At 53.4% G+C, this 17,085-nt stretch overlaps 1 protein-coding gene across 1 annotated transcript; it reads right to left on the reverse strand.

Moving 5' to 3' along the window:
* Positions 1-10,917: 10,917 nt before the first annotated feature.
* Positions 10,918-16,445, reverse strand: LOC141478042 (elongin-A-like; the record flags this gene model as incomplete). Its single annotated transcript, XM_074167178.1, has 11 exons — positions 16,342-16,445; positions 15,827-16,013; positions 14,476-14,579; positions 13,683-14,094; positions 13,306-13,420; positions 12,783-12,932; positions 12,458-12,552; positions 12,000-12,174; positions 11,681-11,792; positions 11,244-11,392; positions 10,918-10,959 (listed from the first exon to the last, which is right to left on the reverse strand). Coding segments are annotated over exons 1-11 (1,645 nt in total), but the record flags the coding sequence as incomplete, so codon positions are not given.
* Between the last annotated feature and the right edge of the window lie 640 nt (positions 16,446-17,085).

The raw sequence follows: 17,085 nt of genomic DNA on the forward strand, positions 1-17,085 counted from the left end.
ATTCAAACATTGTCCCCCTTCCTGGGGGATCAATGACCGCAGTGGAAACCCGGGCGTTGACAGGGAGCAGTTGAAGCTCCTCCTAAAGCCACCACCTGTTTTTTATGGTACGAGTTTGAGGTTCAAAACTGAATCCAATCATTAAAAAGAGGTGGTGGTTGGACCCAAACCGGCGTGTCCGGGGCGCAGCCGCCCACTCATCCCAGTTTCCCTACTGGGCTCGGCTTCTGCTTACTGGTTTTGACACCTGGAGCCGAGGAGTGGAGCCCACAGGCCCCGGCTTTGCTTTTGCCTCCCAAAAAAGCTGGAAAGAGTAAAAAGGAGGGGATTTTTCCCTAGGGATTGGGGGAGGAGGGATGGAAACGGCCCCCGGGGTTTCGCTTTGCTCCTTTTGCTTCTAGAAAAGCCCCAAATGGCTCAATCCCTGCCTTCTGCCCCGGGGCAGCCGCAGGGGTGAAGTGGTAGCCGGAGGGTCCATCTCCAGAGCCATGATTTCCCTGAGAAGAGGGAAATTTTGTGGGGGATGGAGTGGTGTGTGAGGAGGAGGAGGGCAAGGAAGGCTAAAGGACGGTCTGTAGAATGAGTTTTATCCCCAGTGTGGTTTTGTTATATTTTTTGGGCAGAACATCCAGGATTTTGGATTTTTTTGATGGAGGATGAGGCAAAAATCCACGTTGAGCCGTGGGAATGAGGGCAAACGCTGGGAAAACAGGAGGAGGGAACCGGGGTTGGGGGTGGGTGTTGCTCAGCCCCTTCTCCACAGCGTGTTTTTGGGTGGAGGGTCCCCCATATTGGCCAGAAACCCCCCCAAACGCCCAGTGCTGTCCCAGTAAAGCACTGGTTTTGCTGACGTCACAGGCCATTGCCGGCCTCCCGCGTTCCACACAACATTCCGACGCGGTGGTCGCTCGCTGGCCGTGGCTGTGGCAGCTTCCTACCGCTGTGGAGAGTGATACTCACCAGTTGGACTGTCTTTTGGGGGAAAACTCCAAATTTTCCGTCCCGATGGGGCCCAAAAAGCCTCCAGTGGCCGAAGGGTAACGCTGGGGGTGGGAAGGGGCGGTGGAAGTTGGTGGCGGAAGGCTGAGTGATGTTTTGCTGGGAAATAGGGACCGGTTTTGCCCCACCTCACCACGTTTTCCCTCTTTTTTAGCGTTTGTTGCGCCGTATCCATTCCCGACGTGCCTTCCTCCCCCTCCTCTTCCTCCCCCTTTCAGCCGCATCAATGTCGGGGAGCAGTTGCAGGCGGAGCTGCCTGCCCTGCGGGACAGATCCCTCTTGGAAGAGGAGGAGGAAGGAGCCTCCCTGGTTTGGAAGCCCTGGGGTGACATGGAAAGCAACCCCGAGCCGCAGGAGAAAGGTTTCTCTTCAGGCTTTTCTTGTGGGAAAGGGGCAAATTCCCCCTTTTCAGAGTTACTTGATAGGGCGTTTGGGTTCTCTCCCGTCTTGTCTTGGCCCCGTAGCATTGGAGGGAAGGAGATGGCTCGTTTTTGGGAGGAAAGTGGCTAGATAAGAGCCGATGGTGCTCTGGGGAGCAACTTCCATGAGAAAGGGGGGGTTTTGGCGGTCCCAGCTCATCTGCAGCCAGGGAGGAGTTTCTCTCTGGAGATCCCGCTCCAAAAGCTCTTCATAGAGATGTCATAGAGTGGGGTTACAATGTCATGGAGGGCGTTGTGATTTCATAGAGTGGGGTTATGACGTCATAGAAGGGGTTGTGATTTCACAGAGTTGGGTTGTGATGTCACAGAGTGGTTTGTGACGTCATAGAGTGTGGTTGTGACGTCATAGAGTGTGGTTGTGACGTCACAGAGTCGGGTTGTGACGTCACAGAGTCGGGTTGTGATGTCATAGACGGAGGGTTGTGATGTCATAGACGGAGGGTTGTGATGTCATAGAGGTAGGGTTGTGACGTCTTAGAAGGGCATTGAGATTTCACAGAGTGTGGTTGTGACGTAATAGTGGGGTTTGTGATGTCATAGAGTGGGGTTGTGATTTCATAGAGGGAGGGTTGTGACGTCATCGGGGATTGGGATTTCATAGAGTGTGGTTGTGGCATCATAGAGGGGTTTTTGATGTCATAGAGTGGGGTTGTGATGTCATAGAGGTAGGGTTGTGACATCATAGAAGGGCGTTGTGATTTTACAGAGTTGGGTTGTGACGTCATAGTGGGGTTTGTGATGTCATAGAGGGTGGTTGTGATGTCATAGAGTGGTGTTGTGACGTCATAGAGTGTGGTTGTGATGTCACTGAGTCAGGTTATTATGTCATAGATTGGGATTGTGACGTCATAGTGGGGTTTGTGATGTCACAGAGTGGTTTGTGATGTCATAGAGTGGGGCTGTGACATCATAGAGGGGTTATGATGTCATAGAGTGGGGTTGTGATGTCATAGAGGTAGGGTTGTGACGTCATAGAGGGGCATTGTGATTTCACAGAGTTGGGTTGTGACGTCATAGTGGGGTTTGTGATGTCACTAAGTGGTTTCTGATGTCACAGAGTGGGGTTGTGACGTCATAGAAGTAACGTTGTGACGTCATAGAGGGGTTATTATGTCATAGAGTGGGGTTGTGACGCCATAGTGGGGTTTGTGATTTCATAGAGTGTGTTTGTGATGTCACAGAGTCGGGTTGTGATGTCATAGAGTGGGGTTGTAACGTCATTGAGTGCGGTTGTGACGTCACAGAGTCGGGTTGTGACGTCATAGTGGGGTTTGTGATGTCACAGAACCGCGTTGTGATGTCATAGAGGGGGATTGTGATGTCATAGAGGGAGGGTTGTGATGTCATAGAGGTAGGGTTGTGACATCTTAGAAGGGCGTTGTGATTTCACAGAGTGTGGTTGTGACGTCATAGTGGGGTTTGTGATGTCACAGAGTCGGGTTGTGACGTCATAGAGTGGGGTTGTGATGTCATAGAGGTAGGGTTGTGACGTCATAGATGGGCATTGTGATTTCAAAGAGTTGCGTTGTGACATCATAGTGGGGTTTGTGATGTCACAGAGTGGTTTGTGATGTCATAGAGTGGGGTTGTGACGTCATAGAGTGGGGTTGTGATGTCATAGAGTGCAGTTGTGACGTCATAGTTGGGTTTGTGATGTCATAGAGTGGGGTTGTGATGTCAGGGGGGTTATGATGTCATAGAGGTAGGGTTGTGACGTCATAGTGGGGTTTGTGATGTCACAGAGTGGTTTCTGATGACATAGAGTGGGGTTGTGATGTCATAGACGAGGTTATCATTTCATACAGTGGGGTTGTGACGTCATAGAGGGGGTTGTGACGTCATAGAGTGTGATTGTAACGTCATAGTGGGGTTTGTGATGTCATAGAATGGGGTTGTGATGTCATAGGGGGGCTATGATGTCATAGAGGTAGGGTTGTGACGTCATGGGAGTTGTGACCTCATCGGGGATTGTGATGTCATAGATGGGGTTATATCATAGAGGGGGTTGTGACATCATAGAGTGCGGTTGTGACATCATAGTGGGGTTTGTGATGTCACAGAGTGGTTTCTGATGACATAGAGTGGGGTTGTGATGTCATAGACGAGGTTATCATGTCATACAGTGGGGTTGTGACGTCATAGAGGGGGTTGTGACGTCATAGAGTGTGATTGTAACGTCATAGTGGGGTTTGTGATGTCATAGAATGGGGTTGTGATGTCATAGGGGGGCTATGATGTCATAGAGGTAGGGTTGTGACGTCATGGGAGTTGTGACCTCATCGGGGATTGTGATGTCATAGATGGGGTTATATCATAGAGGGGGTTGTGACATCATAGAGTGCGGTTGTGACATCATAGTGGGGTTTGTGATGTCACAGAGTCGGGTTGTGACGTCATAGAGTGGGATTGTGACGTCATAGAGGGGGTTGTGACATCATCGGAGATTGTGATGTCATAGAGGTAGGGTTGTGACATCATCGAGGATTGTGATGTCATAGAATTTTTGGGCAGAACATCCAGGAGTTTGGGGTTCTTTTGATGGAGGATGAGGCAAAAATCCACGTTGAGCCGTGGGAATGAGGGCGACCCCTGGGAAAACGGGAGGAGGGAACTGGGGGTGGGGGTGGGTGTCGCTCGGCCCCTTCTCCACAGCGTGTTTTTGGGTGGAGGGTCCCCCATATGGGCCAGAAACCCCCCCAAAGGCCCAGTGCTGTCCCAGTAAAGCACTGGTTTTGCTGACGTCACAGGCCGTTGCCGGCCTCCCGCGTTCCACACAACATTCCGAGGCGGCGGTCGCTCGCTGGCCGTGGCTGTGGCAGCTTCCTACCGCTGTGGAGAGTGACATTCAGCAGTTGGATTGTTTTTTTGGGGAAACCCCCAAATTGTCCTGCGCGATGGGGCCCAAAAAGCCTCCAGTGGCCGAAGGGTAACGCTGGGGGTGGGAAGGGGCGGTGGAAGTTGGTGGCGGAAGACTGAGTGATGTTTTGCTGGGAAATAGGGACTGGTTTTGCCCCAACTGACCACTTTTTCCCTCTTTTTTAGCGTTTGTTGCGCCGTATCCATTCCCGACGTGCCTTCCTCCCCCTCCTCTTCCTCCCCCTTTCAGCTGCATCAATGTCGGGGAGCAGTTGCAGGCGGAGCTGCCTGCCCTGCGGGACAGATCCCTCTTGGAAGAGGAGGAGGAAGGAGCCTCCCTGGTTTGGAAGCCCTGGGGTGACGTGGAAAGCAAGCCCGAGCCGCAGGAGAAAGGTTTCTCTTCAGGCTTTTCTTGTGGGAAAGGGGCAAATTCCCCCTTTTCAGAGTTACTTGATAGGGCGTTTGGGTTCTCTCCCGTCTTGTCTTGGCCCCGTAGCGTTGGAGGGAAGGAGATGGCTTGTTTTTGGGAGGAAAGTGGCTAGATAAGAGCCGACGGTGCTCTCGGGAGCATCTTCCATGAGAAAGGGGGGGTTTTGGCGGTCCCAGCTCATCTGCAGCCAGGGAGGAGTTTCTCTCTGGAGATCCCGCTCCAAAAGCTCTTGAAAGAGCCTTTTTTTGGTCCATCAGAAGACTTTTGGCCTCATCCAGAAGGAGGTAAAGCCATTGGAGCGGGGCGGGGCTGGTTAGCGGGGAGGCTTTTAACCCAGAAAGCCCTATTTTCAATCCCCCGTTGGAATCCTGTCCTTAGGACCCTTCTTCCTGCTCAAAACCCAGCGGGAGAAGACATCATTGCCCTCCTTTGTAATGACAAGGGAGTCTTTAATATCCCTGGATTTCTCCCCATAGATCCAGAGGCAAACCGTGGCGCAGTGTGTTGACTCTTGTTACTTCTGGAGGAAGAAAGTGCGATTTGGGTGCACCTGACCTCGCCTGCTGGAGAAAAGGGTCAAGAGAGTCCGGGATGAGGTGGAAAAAGCCAAAGGCGAGGTAAAAAAACTGCTGGGGGGGGTTGTTCCCTTGACGAATCCATCTGCTCAAACGTTCCTTGCCAGGAAAGAGGGATTTGCTTCACGGAAAGAGATATTATTTTAATTTTTGGTGGGCGGGGGAAGGGGGTGGCTGTGTGGCTTCAGTGCGTGGGAATTGCACCTTTTCAGCCCCTTTGATAGATTTTGTGGAGGAAAGTGCTTTTCCGCTTGGGACAGTGGAAATAATACAGTTTTTCTTGCACCCCGTTGTGGCTTTGCACCCCGTTTTCCCATTGGTTTTTTGGCTGTTTAGACTTTACCTGGGCTGATAAACCGCGTGAAATCCATGGCCAAAAAATCTTATTTTTCTGCCTTTTTGAGCCATTTCAAGTTATTTTGTCCCTGGTTTGCAGGCCGTCTGCCACCAGAAGAAGAGGCCACGTGCGACCCCCAAAGACAAGCCCACGCCGGGGCGTCAGCACCCGCAGCCCCACAGCGCCTGCGGCTCCTCCGGGGATGCCGGGACCTCCCTGTGCTGGGACTTGCCCTGAGGTGAGTGCGGAAGGTCAGCCCTCCCTTTTTCTTCCCAAAACACCTACTTTGGACTCAAAAAAACACCGTGTGGGGGGCCAGATAGGAAGGGCAGCTGGAGGATTGCCCATGTCCCAGGGCCTCTTGGAGGTTTTATTTGACTTGCAACCCCCAACGTTCTGTCTTTTTGGAGTCGGGGAGACCTTCCCCGGAGCCGTGAGGTTCAGAGCGGCCCCTCCTTGTGCAAAAGCCTCAGGTTTCCCCTTTTTGCCCAGGACAAACTCAAGTTCCATTGAGTTTTGTGGCCTGAGGCTTGCCCACTCCAGTCCCTCACAGCCAGCAAAATGCCTCCAGTTTTAATTTGACCTCATTTGAAGTGATCGCCCAATTAATTCTCCTAATTTAACCCCCACCGATCCATCTTGTTTAACCACCGACATCCAGAACGGTGTCGTTTTGCGGCCAAACAGACCAGTAATTCACACGAGTAGGAAATAACGAATCTGAGTCTAATGGATTTCTAGAGAAAGGACTTAAAAATCCCTTTTTTTCCTCATTTCCAGAGTATTTGAGAAGATCCCGACGAGAAACACCCCGATGAGGCTCCATCCCCCCCGGGATGTTTGAAAGGCCCCGGGCACCGACACCGACCCACCGGCGGGGCCATTTTTCCCTGCATGGCGGGCCTGTGCTGGTGACTGGGAGCGCTCCCTGCCCTCCCTGCCAACAACAGCCCATCCCAGCAGGGAGAGCTCCATGTGCCCCTTGTCCCCCCCAGACCTCCAAGGCCCCCGGCCCTCCCTCCCATCGTTGCCACCCCTCAGCACTGGCAGCTCCCTGTCGTCCCTGCACCCCCCAGAAAGCCAGCCCCCCCAGCCCCAGAGCCACCAACTGTCCCGTGATGACAGCCTGTCTCTCCTGTCCCTTCGGGAGCCCCTGGACTCCTGGCCCCCCCTGCCACCCCTGAGCCATGGCCAGGGCCAGGCGTGCTCTCCCAAGGAAGACAGAGCAGAGGTGCCAGGCTGGATGGGAGGGAGAGGAGCCGGCAGGGACAGGGACAAGGCTGCGGAGGGACATGGCCTGCTTTGGGCCGGGGACACAGATGCTTCTCCTGGAGGGAGGGCAAGAAGAGAGACAAAGGAGAGCGACTGGGAGATGGAGACGAGCTCCTGCACCCTCCTCGGACACCTGCCAAAAATAAAGGCTTTTCCCTCTCTTCATTTATTGCATTTTGTTGGTGATGTCACCATCCCAGCCCCAGGATCCTGAGGCGCGGAACAGACTCTACAACTCGCAGAGAGTTATAAATCAGACATGTTTATTGCAGCACCGGGTGCAAGGGGGATCGCTCCTCCAAACTTGCACACTGGCTCGTAAAACAAGCATCTATTTATGATAAAAAGCATACCTATTCATTAGTGTGGGTGGGGTTATCATAATTAATTCTAAGAAAAGGCGTTACTATTCTATTTATTTCTAGGAACTCATTATCATAAGTCTCCTCCCCTTGCCTCATGCCTACTGTCGCCTGGTCGTCGTGGGCTGGGGTCTTCTGGAGGAAGGCTCATAGTCTTCTTCACCGTGTACTTTTACCTTTGGCTTAGAATGCTGGGCTGGCTGGACCTCAAACCGCGGGACTGGTCCCGACCAGATGGACACTGCACCCAGACAGTTGGGTTCCTCCTTAGGGTGCAGGCTGTTCCTGCTATCCTATACACAAGGCCAGCTCCTTATCTTGGAATGCTGGGCTCCTGGGCTCCGAGCTCTGCTCTTTGCCAAGCTGTACTAAATCTACACTAACGACCTTGTCATCTTGTCATCTCGTACAGAATCCTAGTGCAATAAATATAATTACTGCGACGAAGAGCTGCTTAAGCCATATAAAATTAGGTAACCATGATCTAAGCTTTTCCCAGAGCTTAGTAAAACCTAGGGAAGCACCACCTCGGGCCACTTGGTGTCAGACCTTTGCGTGTTCTCAAATTTTCTGGATATCGGTTTCCATCTTACCTGACTCATCGACATAAGTGCAGCAGCTTGTGTGGGTCAGAGCACAGACTCCTCCTACATCAGCTGTTATTATATCTAGGGCCATTCTGCTTTGTATGACCGTGCCCTTCAGGGATTCTAGTTCCTTGCCCAAACGGGAAAGGGCATCAGCAGTTGAGTTTGCTATTATTTCCATTTCCGCCGAAATATTTACTATGGCCCATTCCGGTTGGTACACGCCTAGTGAAGGAAGCAGAACTCTGACAAAACTGTAAAATCCGGTGTTACATCTAAGTAAAGGGTTGGAGATTGTTCATCGATTGAATTGTCTCCAAACGCCCCGTACAATACCTCTCGTACCATCTCTGTGGAACATTTGCAATGGAGGAGCTAGATAACCCATAGTGCAGTCTCCTGTCCGATGTCGTGGCAGCTGTTTCTAGCCTTTAAATCTCCGCAGAGCCACCAATACCCCTCCGGTAGGTTACAGGTAGCACTTATAGCCGGGGAAGTATCGGCAGCGCTTCTGCCGTACAAGTATTGTGCCCGCTTCTGTTCTCCTTCTCCCGGAGAAGCTTTTGTAGAGTTTATTGGCTTGTCAACACTAGTTATGTTCCCTTTGACCAAAGCTGTTGTGGGCCAGTTGCCGAGGTCCGTACGGCTAAATTGCCCTGGTGATGCTCCCGCAGGGTTGTAACTTATGTACGGCACAGAGCGGTTTGCTAATGCTAAAGTGTAGGTTACTTGCTCTAATGAAGAGCTTTCCGTCCGACAGGAGTGTGAGGATTTAACCTTTTCATACGGATTTATGTCTGTCCAGTTGCTTACAGGGACTCCAAAAAGTGGGGAATCAAAGTCATCAGCTTGCTCACGTATCCAACAGTCACTAACATTGGTATATTTTACAACACTCTTTACAAGGGATGCGTAAGCATTCGCGTTAATGGATGCAGCCACAGCACAGTAAGGCTACAAGAGTCCAGATTTCTGTCTTTGGAGATGAAGTTTTAAAGGTCCGGTAGGCATCGATTCCTGTCGTGGTTTAGGTTTAGGGGCTTTCTCCACTCTGGCATGATGTGTCCATGAGGCTTGTTCTTCAATCTTGGCTGCCGTGTGAGAAGTCAGCAGCACCTGGAACGGACCTTCCTATTTCGGCTTTAAAGGTGAATCTGAAAGAGATCTAACGTACACATAATAGATTCATAGATTGGTCCAGGCCGGAAGGGACCTCCAAAGGTCATCTAGTCCGACCTCCCCGCAGTCAGCAGGGACACCCCCAACTAGACCAGGTTGCCCAGGGCCCCGTCGAGCCTCACCTTGAATGTCTCCAGGGAAGGGGCCTCAACCACCTCCCTGGGCAACCTGTTCCAGTGCTCCACCACCCTCATGGTAGAGAACTTTTTCCTGATATCCAATCTAAATCTCCCCTTCTCCAACTTAAAACCATTGCCCCTCGTCCTGTCACTGCCGGCCTTTGTAAACAGACCCTCCCCAGCCTTCCTGTAGCCCCCCCTCAGGTACTACATGTACCCGGCATTGCTCTGACCCAGGGGCAGCACCTTGCGATTCTGACACCGTTGGGTGTCCCAGCACCCAGCGAGGGGGCGCAGCGTGGGAGAAACCAGCGTCACTCTGCAGCTCCTCCGTCCTTCCAGGGTGCCAGGAGGAAAAAGAAACCGTAACTGGTACAGGGCTGAGCGTAGCTACGTGCTGCCTCTTCTCGAGAGAAACGGGGCGCTGGTTTCAAAGAGAAGGTGCCGTTTGATTGAGACGCTGGCTCTGCTGCCTGGAATCCAGCCTGCAGCGGGGTTAGCAGGCTGCAGAAGGATCCTTACTTCCCCCCAACCCCGGTCAAGTGGCTTCAGATTCAAAGACTCAAACCCTTCCTTCTTCCAAAGAGGGGGCAGAGGAAAACGTACAGGGAAGAGACACGATTTAAGCACCAGCTTCCAAACTGGAAAGAAATCCTTCCCGGTTCCACACAGAAAACGAGAGAAAAGGGTTCCTTCTTTCCACCTAAAGAGGCAAACCGATGCCTTCGTTGATATCGTAGAGTCCCAGATACCAGGTTGGAAGGGACCTCAAGGGTCACTGGCCCAACCTTTGGATGCGAGGGTGATCTGGCTGCGACATCTGTCACCCCGTGGATCGCCAGGGTTGATTCGGCTGGTCTGGCTGGCGAGGGGGGTGTCTCCTCTCCACTCCATGGGCGTCCCTCCCAAAAACGCACGCTGGGTCAAAGGGGACGACCTTCCCCAATAGAGACGCGCCATTCATCAGTCAAGGGTACAGGGAAGCTTTGCTCCCCCGCGAGAACCTCCAAACCATTGATACTTAAAAAGTGCTTTGAACAACAGAGGCAGACAAAGTCCCCTCTCCAAAAAAGTCAAAATCTGACTTGCTGCACAGTAAGATTTCTCCCAAAACCCCTCAGAGTTTTCTTCCGGTAGCCAGCAGAAGACAACAGGAGCAGAGAACAAGTCCCCACTGGCTCTTGCCATCCCTGCACAGCAACGTAAGCATCTGTACGAGATCTACGGTAACAGCAGAGAGAAGGGCGAGAGACGAGATTTCATGAACGTACACGAGGAGAGAGCAAAGCCTCGGGACGTGATGCACTTGCCAAAGGATCGATGAGCAGACGGGCCACCGGTCCGACCCGTCCCAGAGAGTCCAGGTACCAGCTCACGAGGAAAGAGTCCTGCGAGACCCAGTGTCCACTCAGACACAGGGATTCCTGCCAGCTCCAGGCACAGAGAGGCCGGCCCTCGTACTGCATTGCGAGGGGGGAGACTACGGGAGGAGATATGGGGCAAAATATCAAGTAAAACCATCTTATAATTTATTAAGAGGTTAAAAAGTCAATATTCTCAGGATCTTCCACTCTCCGCTGGTGCGAAGACTTGACATGTTCTCGGGAGATGCTGTACACCCTTCTTTTGACAGATGACAAAGCTGCAGCCTCCCGAGAGTCCAAAGAAAAGGGCTTTTGGGGGACCTTCTCCTCCATCAGTGCCACGCGTCCCCAAGAGGGGAAGTCCCGGGTCTGGGCTGCAGCTTATCTCTGAGAGCACCTCTTTTTGAAGTCTTAGACTGTGCCATCAAGGGTGCAATTTCTGCAACAGAGAAAGAAAAAAGAAAACACAAATCAACCCCAAAGCCCCTCCCATGAAAGCAGCAGCCACAGAGGAGGGGAGCAGAGAGCAGTTCCAAGCTGCAGCCCTGGCAAAGCAGACCCAAGGCAGGCGTGAGCGTTGGAACAGCCTTTATCCTCTCCTTGGGGAGAGGAGAGAGGCCACCAACATCCCCCCTCCTGCAGAGCCGGCAGAAGCAGCAGATTCCTGCGTTTGTGAAGGAGGAGCTCAGGGAGACTCAGGGACGTTCCGGGGTTTGTACTTACTCTTCGCTGGTGGTTTCCTGGGGTCCCAGGAGGAGAAGGTGCTGGCTGAGGATGGGACAAAGCAGGCACTGCTGGTGCTGGGCCCGTCACAGGACTTCTTGCTCACACGAGGGTGGCTTTTGGTGGATGCGCACAGGACTGGTTTTGTTCTGAAAAAGAGACGGGACAGGCGTTTCAGGAAAGGATTCTCTGTGGTTTGATGCAATTCTTCAGGTACAAGCCATGTGTGTTAACAGCAGCATGGCTGAGACCACACGGCACCAGCAGGGACCAGGACCTCCAGGCTTCCCAGCAAGACAGAGGCCATTACAGTTACAGGTTTCCCTGGAAAAGGGCCTCCCGAGGACACGGTGTCCCTTCCTGCCAGGACACGGCGCCTGCAGGAATGCCGAGGAGAAGAGGCCCTGAACAGCAAGCGCTCCTTGAGAAACACTCACTTGCTCTTCTCTGGCACAAGAGCTCCTCCAGTCCCAAACATCTCCTGTCTCCGTCGTACGTCCTGAGGGGCCTTTGGTGGGGAGGCCAGAAGCATGGTTTTGGCTGCTTGACCTGTAGGAGGCCAAAGGGAAACATTGCTGAGATGCAGCTGATGATAAATGGGGCTCCTCAGTTCCTGTCTTAGTAGAGAACAGAGAGTTAAGCAGCTCCTAAATTGGACCGGAGTTAAACCAGCCACTCGGGAAGACTTTCCCCACACAAAGACGTCCCCTCGGCAGCATTCCCAGAGCCCTCTCCCATCGTTCAGCCCTTCCTTACCTTTGTTGGCCTGAGCTGAGCCGATCTTCTGGGCTAACTTGAGCAGCCGCTGCTCCCGTGCCTCCTGGAGGCGGAGGTACATCTCCCGCCAGGACTCGGACTCTTTGGGCTCCTCGTTCTTGAAGTCTCGGAGACATCGGTTGCGCCAGAGCCGTTCTGTATCTTCAATGAGGACCTGAAACAAACCCACCCGTGAGCTGGGATCCCCCCGGACACCTTCACTCCCCTCTCCCTCAGCACGGGCTGGCGCCAGCGGCACTGGAACAGCAGCGAGGGCAAGGCAGCTTTGGGAGCAACGTGCAGCAAGAGAGGGGCAGATGCCGACTCCAGGAACTCCGGACTAGCAAAAGCCACCTCTGGCTGCAAAGGGCGCTGTGCTTGACTATTCATCTATCGCAGATGAGGACAGAAGGTCCCTCCTGCGTGTCACCAGCCCTTCCCCAGGCCCAGGCACTCACATGGTGACGTTCCTCGGCGCCACAAAGCTGCTCTCGGACAGTGCATCTGTCCAACGCTGGCTCCAGCCCAGGGACACCACCCGCTTCACAGATCGCTAGAGAGAAGCAAGATGCAGAGCATTTATCCTGCCCCTTCCTCACCAAGGAAAAAGGCTCGACTCCTTGAATGCAGTGGAAACCGCTGCAGCCGCTGCACAAGAGGAGGGGAAGGAGAAAGGAACCGTGGGTGCCGTAGCTCTGGTGGGTCATCAGGCACCAGTGTCTCCAAGTGCCTGCGCAGGGCTCCATTTACCACTATTTCCAGTGCTTGAGGAACGGTACTTACAGTCAATGCTGTTGGTGACGACTGGGACACACAGCTGAGAAGGAGTCCTTGGGACTCGGGCAGTTTTAAGGCCTGAAAACACGGGCGTCTTTGAATACAGCCGGCGGCCTGTGAAGCCCCCTTCGATCTCTTCAGCTGCTGAGTAAACCGCTGTGAAGTGGAAGACTCGGGGTAAGAAGGGAACAGAGCAAAGAAGAGCCCAGCCTGAGGAATGGCACAGGAGACACAAATCAGAGTCCCCCAGAAGCAACGCCAAGGGCCGAGGCTTCTCTCTGAGACCCACAACCCGGTTCAGGAAGGGCAAGGCCAAAGCCCGAGCCTCCAGAAGGGTCAGCAAAGGCTCGTCCTCATTTCTGCCAGAGCACGTGGGAGAGAAGCCGCCGCTTGGCTGAAACCCGGGCTCTGGGCACCAAGAGGCGGGAGAGCGGACGCCAACGGGAAGATTTGAACGCAGCCACCATCCACTCCCTCTCACAAAGAGTGGCTGCAGCCCATTTCAGCCCAATTTGCCTGCCCAACATACCTCTCCTTTTCTTCTGGGAGCAGGGAACGGACTCAGCAGCAGGAAGAGGGCTGCAGCTGGCCTGGAGCGGCGGCAGGGGGATCTCCGGGAGCTTTATGTCCACATCGAGAAGTATCTGGAAAGAGACGATGGTCATGCAAGTTACATACCCGTAACATGGATATGAGGCACCTTTTCAGCATCGTAAAAGGCTGCTAAGATTATAAAAACGCTTTCTGAAGGGGAAAGCGTTTCAAAGTTGAGCAACAAGACTCGGCAGGCAAGGTTTTACAGAGCCAGCACCTCTAAGGGGAAAACAAAGAAGCCCCAGAGGGCAGAGGACCGAGAGCAGCTGGTCCCACATCCTTGGTTCACTTGCAGACCCTTCAGAACCTTACCCTCTTTGGTTTAGGAGCCTCTGGTGGCTCCTGCTCTGTCCTTTTCTCATTGCTGCGCTTGCGGCTGGGGCTTTGGTGACTGGAGCAGGAGCTGTCGACGCTGGGGTGGCACAGCAAATGGGCGCTGTGCCGTTGCTCTTCCTCCCCAGCCGACACAGAGGCTTTGACCGCTCGCTTCTTTTTCTTTTTCTGGGGCTGGTCATAGGTGAGGTACTCCTCAAAGGACATGGTGGGGGGTTTAAAGTCCTCTTCCTCTTCATCCTCCCCCAGAATGGAGGAAAAGCCCGTTGATTTTTTGGACGCGTCGGTGTATTTGCGCTTCCTCTGTGACGTCTCCAGGCTCAGCTTGGTCTTTTCCACTTTGCCTCTTTCAGAGTCCCGACTTTTTTCCTTCTCAGCTTGTTTGTTTTCTCTGAAGGGATAAAAACCCCAAAATCGTTAGATTAAAACATGGGCAGCAAGCAGATTGCATCTCTTGCTTTATTAAAGGCCCTTTGCTGGCCTTGAAAGGCCTTTGAAAGCTGTTAATTGCTTCATCAAACCGCAGATTCTTGGCAGTCGGTCCCTACATTCACCCAAAACTGCGGCCACCAGCAGCCCAACGCTCCGTGGCCAGCAGAGGCAGGAATTTCTGCCAAAGCGAGGCACAAACCCCATCCAGAGTCAGCACGCTTGTCTCACGAGCCTTCCCAGAGCCTCCCCTTTTATTACCTCCGGTCAGAGAAGTTTCTCCTCCCCACGGCAAAACCAGAACAAAGCTTCTCCATCAAGATCACCAACCAGCTTCACTCACCTCAGTGCCTCTTGGCACAGCCGCTCCAGCTTCTGCCACGCAGCCTGGAAATTCGCCTCAAAGTCTGCGTCCGGCTCCGTCACAGCGTTCCCAAGAGGCGTCTCCTTCAGGAGAGAGCCCGGACGTCAGTTCATCTTGGCAAGACACGCGGCATCCTCACCTCTGCTCAACTTCCCACAGGGTGAATAAAGTTAACCCCCTGCCCGTCCCCGCCAGGTAGAAATAAACCCCCTCGATCTAACGGCAAAGATACCCCAAATCATAAATTATGTTTTCAGCAGCCATTGTAGCGTTTACTAGCGTTCTGTAAATCAAAGATGAGTTAACTCTGCCTTAGACAAACATTAATTGTTTGTAGCCATAACCCAAGTTAGTATTTACCATGACCGTGGGTAAGTTCGATGACAGAAGACTTCACTAATAATCGTCAGGATTATTACTTCTAATAACTAATAAACTATCAAGCTAGTAAACTAATAATCTAATAAGATATTAAACTAATAATCTAAACTAATATTAGTTCTAATAATAATTCTAATAATGTAATGCCGATTCCGTTAGCGTCAGGAATGGCTCCGACTCTCAGGTCTCGGTCAAGGGTGAAGCTTGGTGAGGAGCTGAGGACGAGCGAGTGTCCTCCGAGGCTTCCCCCTGACATGCTCCTTGGTGCTGCCTTTTATCTCTAGAACCGCATCACAATCGCGCCTGTGAGACGGGGCTGGAGCAGGCGGCCGAGGGAACAGGCCCCATTCCCGGGGAGGCAGCTTTGCCGGGGCAAAGACTTATCCCAGGACTTGAGAGACACCCGGGAAGCGGCAGAGATTTCACAGCTCTTACCCCAAGAACGTCCAGCGCGACGGGCACCTCAGGCAGCCTCTCCAGAGCTTCTGTTCACCAGAAACCACTGCCCCATCGCCATTATATTTAGGAGTTCGTTGCCATGACCAAAGTCCTTCTGGTTTGCTTTGGAAGAGCGAAACACTGATCCCAACAGTAACGGTGTGTTTTATGAACCGGAGCTGTGTGTCCAGGCTGCCACCCCGCTGCCTTGCCCCCTCCTCCCAGCGCAAATGGCCCAGGGAGCAGGAGGAGCAGCTTCCCTCACTCCTGTGGCCAGCGACGAGCTGTCACTGGGGCCAGGAGCAGGGGATTCAACATTCCGCACCCCAAAAAGCTCTGGGCTGCAGGCACAGGAACCCCCGCGGCTCCGGGGAGATGGGTGTCAGAGCAGAGCTCTCACCCGACAAGGGCAGGAGGGAGACGGGGAGGCAAATCCTGCTCTGGGGCACCTTTGAGATGCCAGGGAAGGAACTGCCCTCTGCTAACGATTTCCTAACAGCGGGCACCTCGCCAGCAGCTGGATGGAGTGCGGCGCCTGCGCTCGGGAGGAGCAGCCCCCTACACCCCCCCAGGCCCGTGGGTCGGCATCGTACTTGGTGGGGTACTCCAGCTCCCCCGTCGGACCCCGGTTCAGGCTGAACGTCTGCTCCGGTTCCCTGGCCGTGTCATCAAAGGACATGTGAGGAATGTTCCTGAACCTGGGAAGAGAGGGAGGAAGCCCAGGAAGGGGTTATTAACACACAGGGCAGCTCGTCGGTTCCCTCCCAGCCATTCCCACTACCCCCATTGCTCTCAACAATGAGAAACGGGATTTGCTCTGTCTTCTACGGGTGAAAATACCAACCGGTGCTGCCCCAAACGCTCCCCACAACAAGGGGAAGAGCTGCTGAAGAGCCAGTGCCTGGGGGCGCCCAGCTCCTCGCTCTCGGCTGCAGCCTCAGCACAGGGACCTGGAATCACCCCATTCCCACAGCACTCGGGCTCCCAACCTCCCCAGGGGAGCTGGGCTTCAGGGCGCCTCCTCACACTTCCAACAACCCCAGCCACCGGGCCACATCCCACACCCTTTCCTTCCAGAGCTCCAGGTCCTCAGACACCAAGCACAGCACAGCCTTTTGACCTCTTCCCATGTCGTACATTAACTCCTGTTAAAAACATTCCCTTATTCGCTTCCCAGCAGACCTCATCCTGCCCTCACCACCGAACCACAGCCCCAGGGAGGCCCCGTCCACCTCTGCTGCCCCACCACATTCCTTCTTGTCTCCGGCTTTGGCTGCTGCTGACACTTCCAAGTGCTGAGAGAGCTGGCAGATGTTATCGCTGGGCCACTCTCTATCATCTTTGAAAGGTCATGGAGAACAGGAGAGGTGCCTGAAGACTGGAGGAAGGCCAACATCACTCCAGTCTTCAAAAAGGGAAAGAAGGAGGACACCGGGAACTACAGACCACTTAGTCTCACCTCCATCCCTGGGAAGGTAATGGAGAGACTCATTCTAGATGTCTTCTCCAAACAAGTTGAAGAGTGGGGGGTTATTGGAAGTGGGCAACATGGGTTTACCAAGGGTAAATCACGTTTGACCAATCTGATAGCTTTCTACGATGCTATAACTGGTTGGCTGGATGAGGGGAGGGCAGCAGATGTCATCTACCTTGACTTCAGCAAGGCTTTTGACACCGTCTCCCGTAACATCCTCGTTGGGAAACTAAGGAAGCGTGGGCTGGATGAGGGGACAGTGAGGTGGATTGAGAACTGGCTGTGTGACAGGACCC

This window comes from Numenius arquata, unplaced genomic scaffold (assembly GCF_964106895.1).
Source record: "Numenius arquata unplaced genomic scaffold, bNumArq3.hap1.1 HAP1_SCAFFOLD_246, whole genome shotgun sequence".
Lineage (NCBI taxonomy): Eukaryota > Metazoa > Chordata > Aves > Charadriiformes > Scolopacidae > Numenius > Numenius arquata.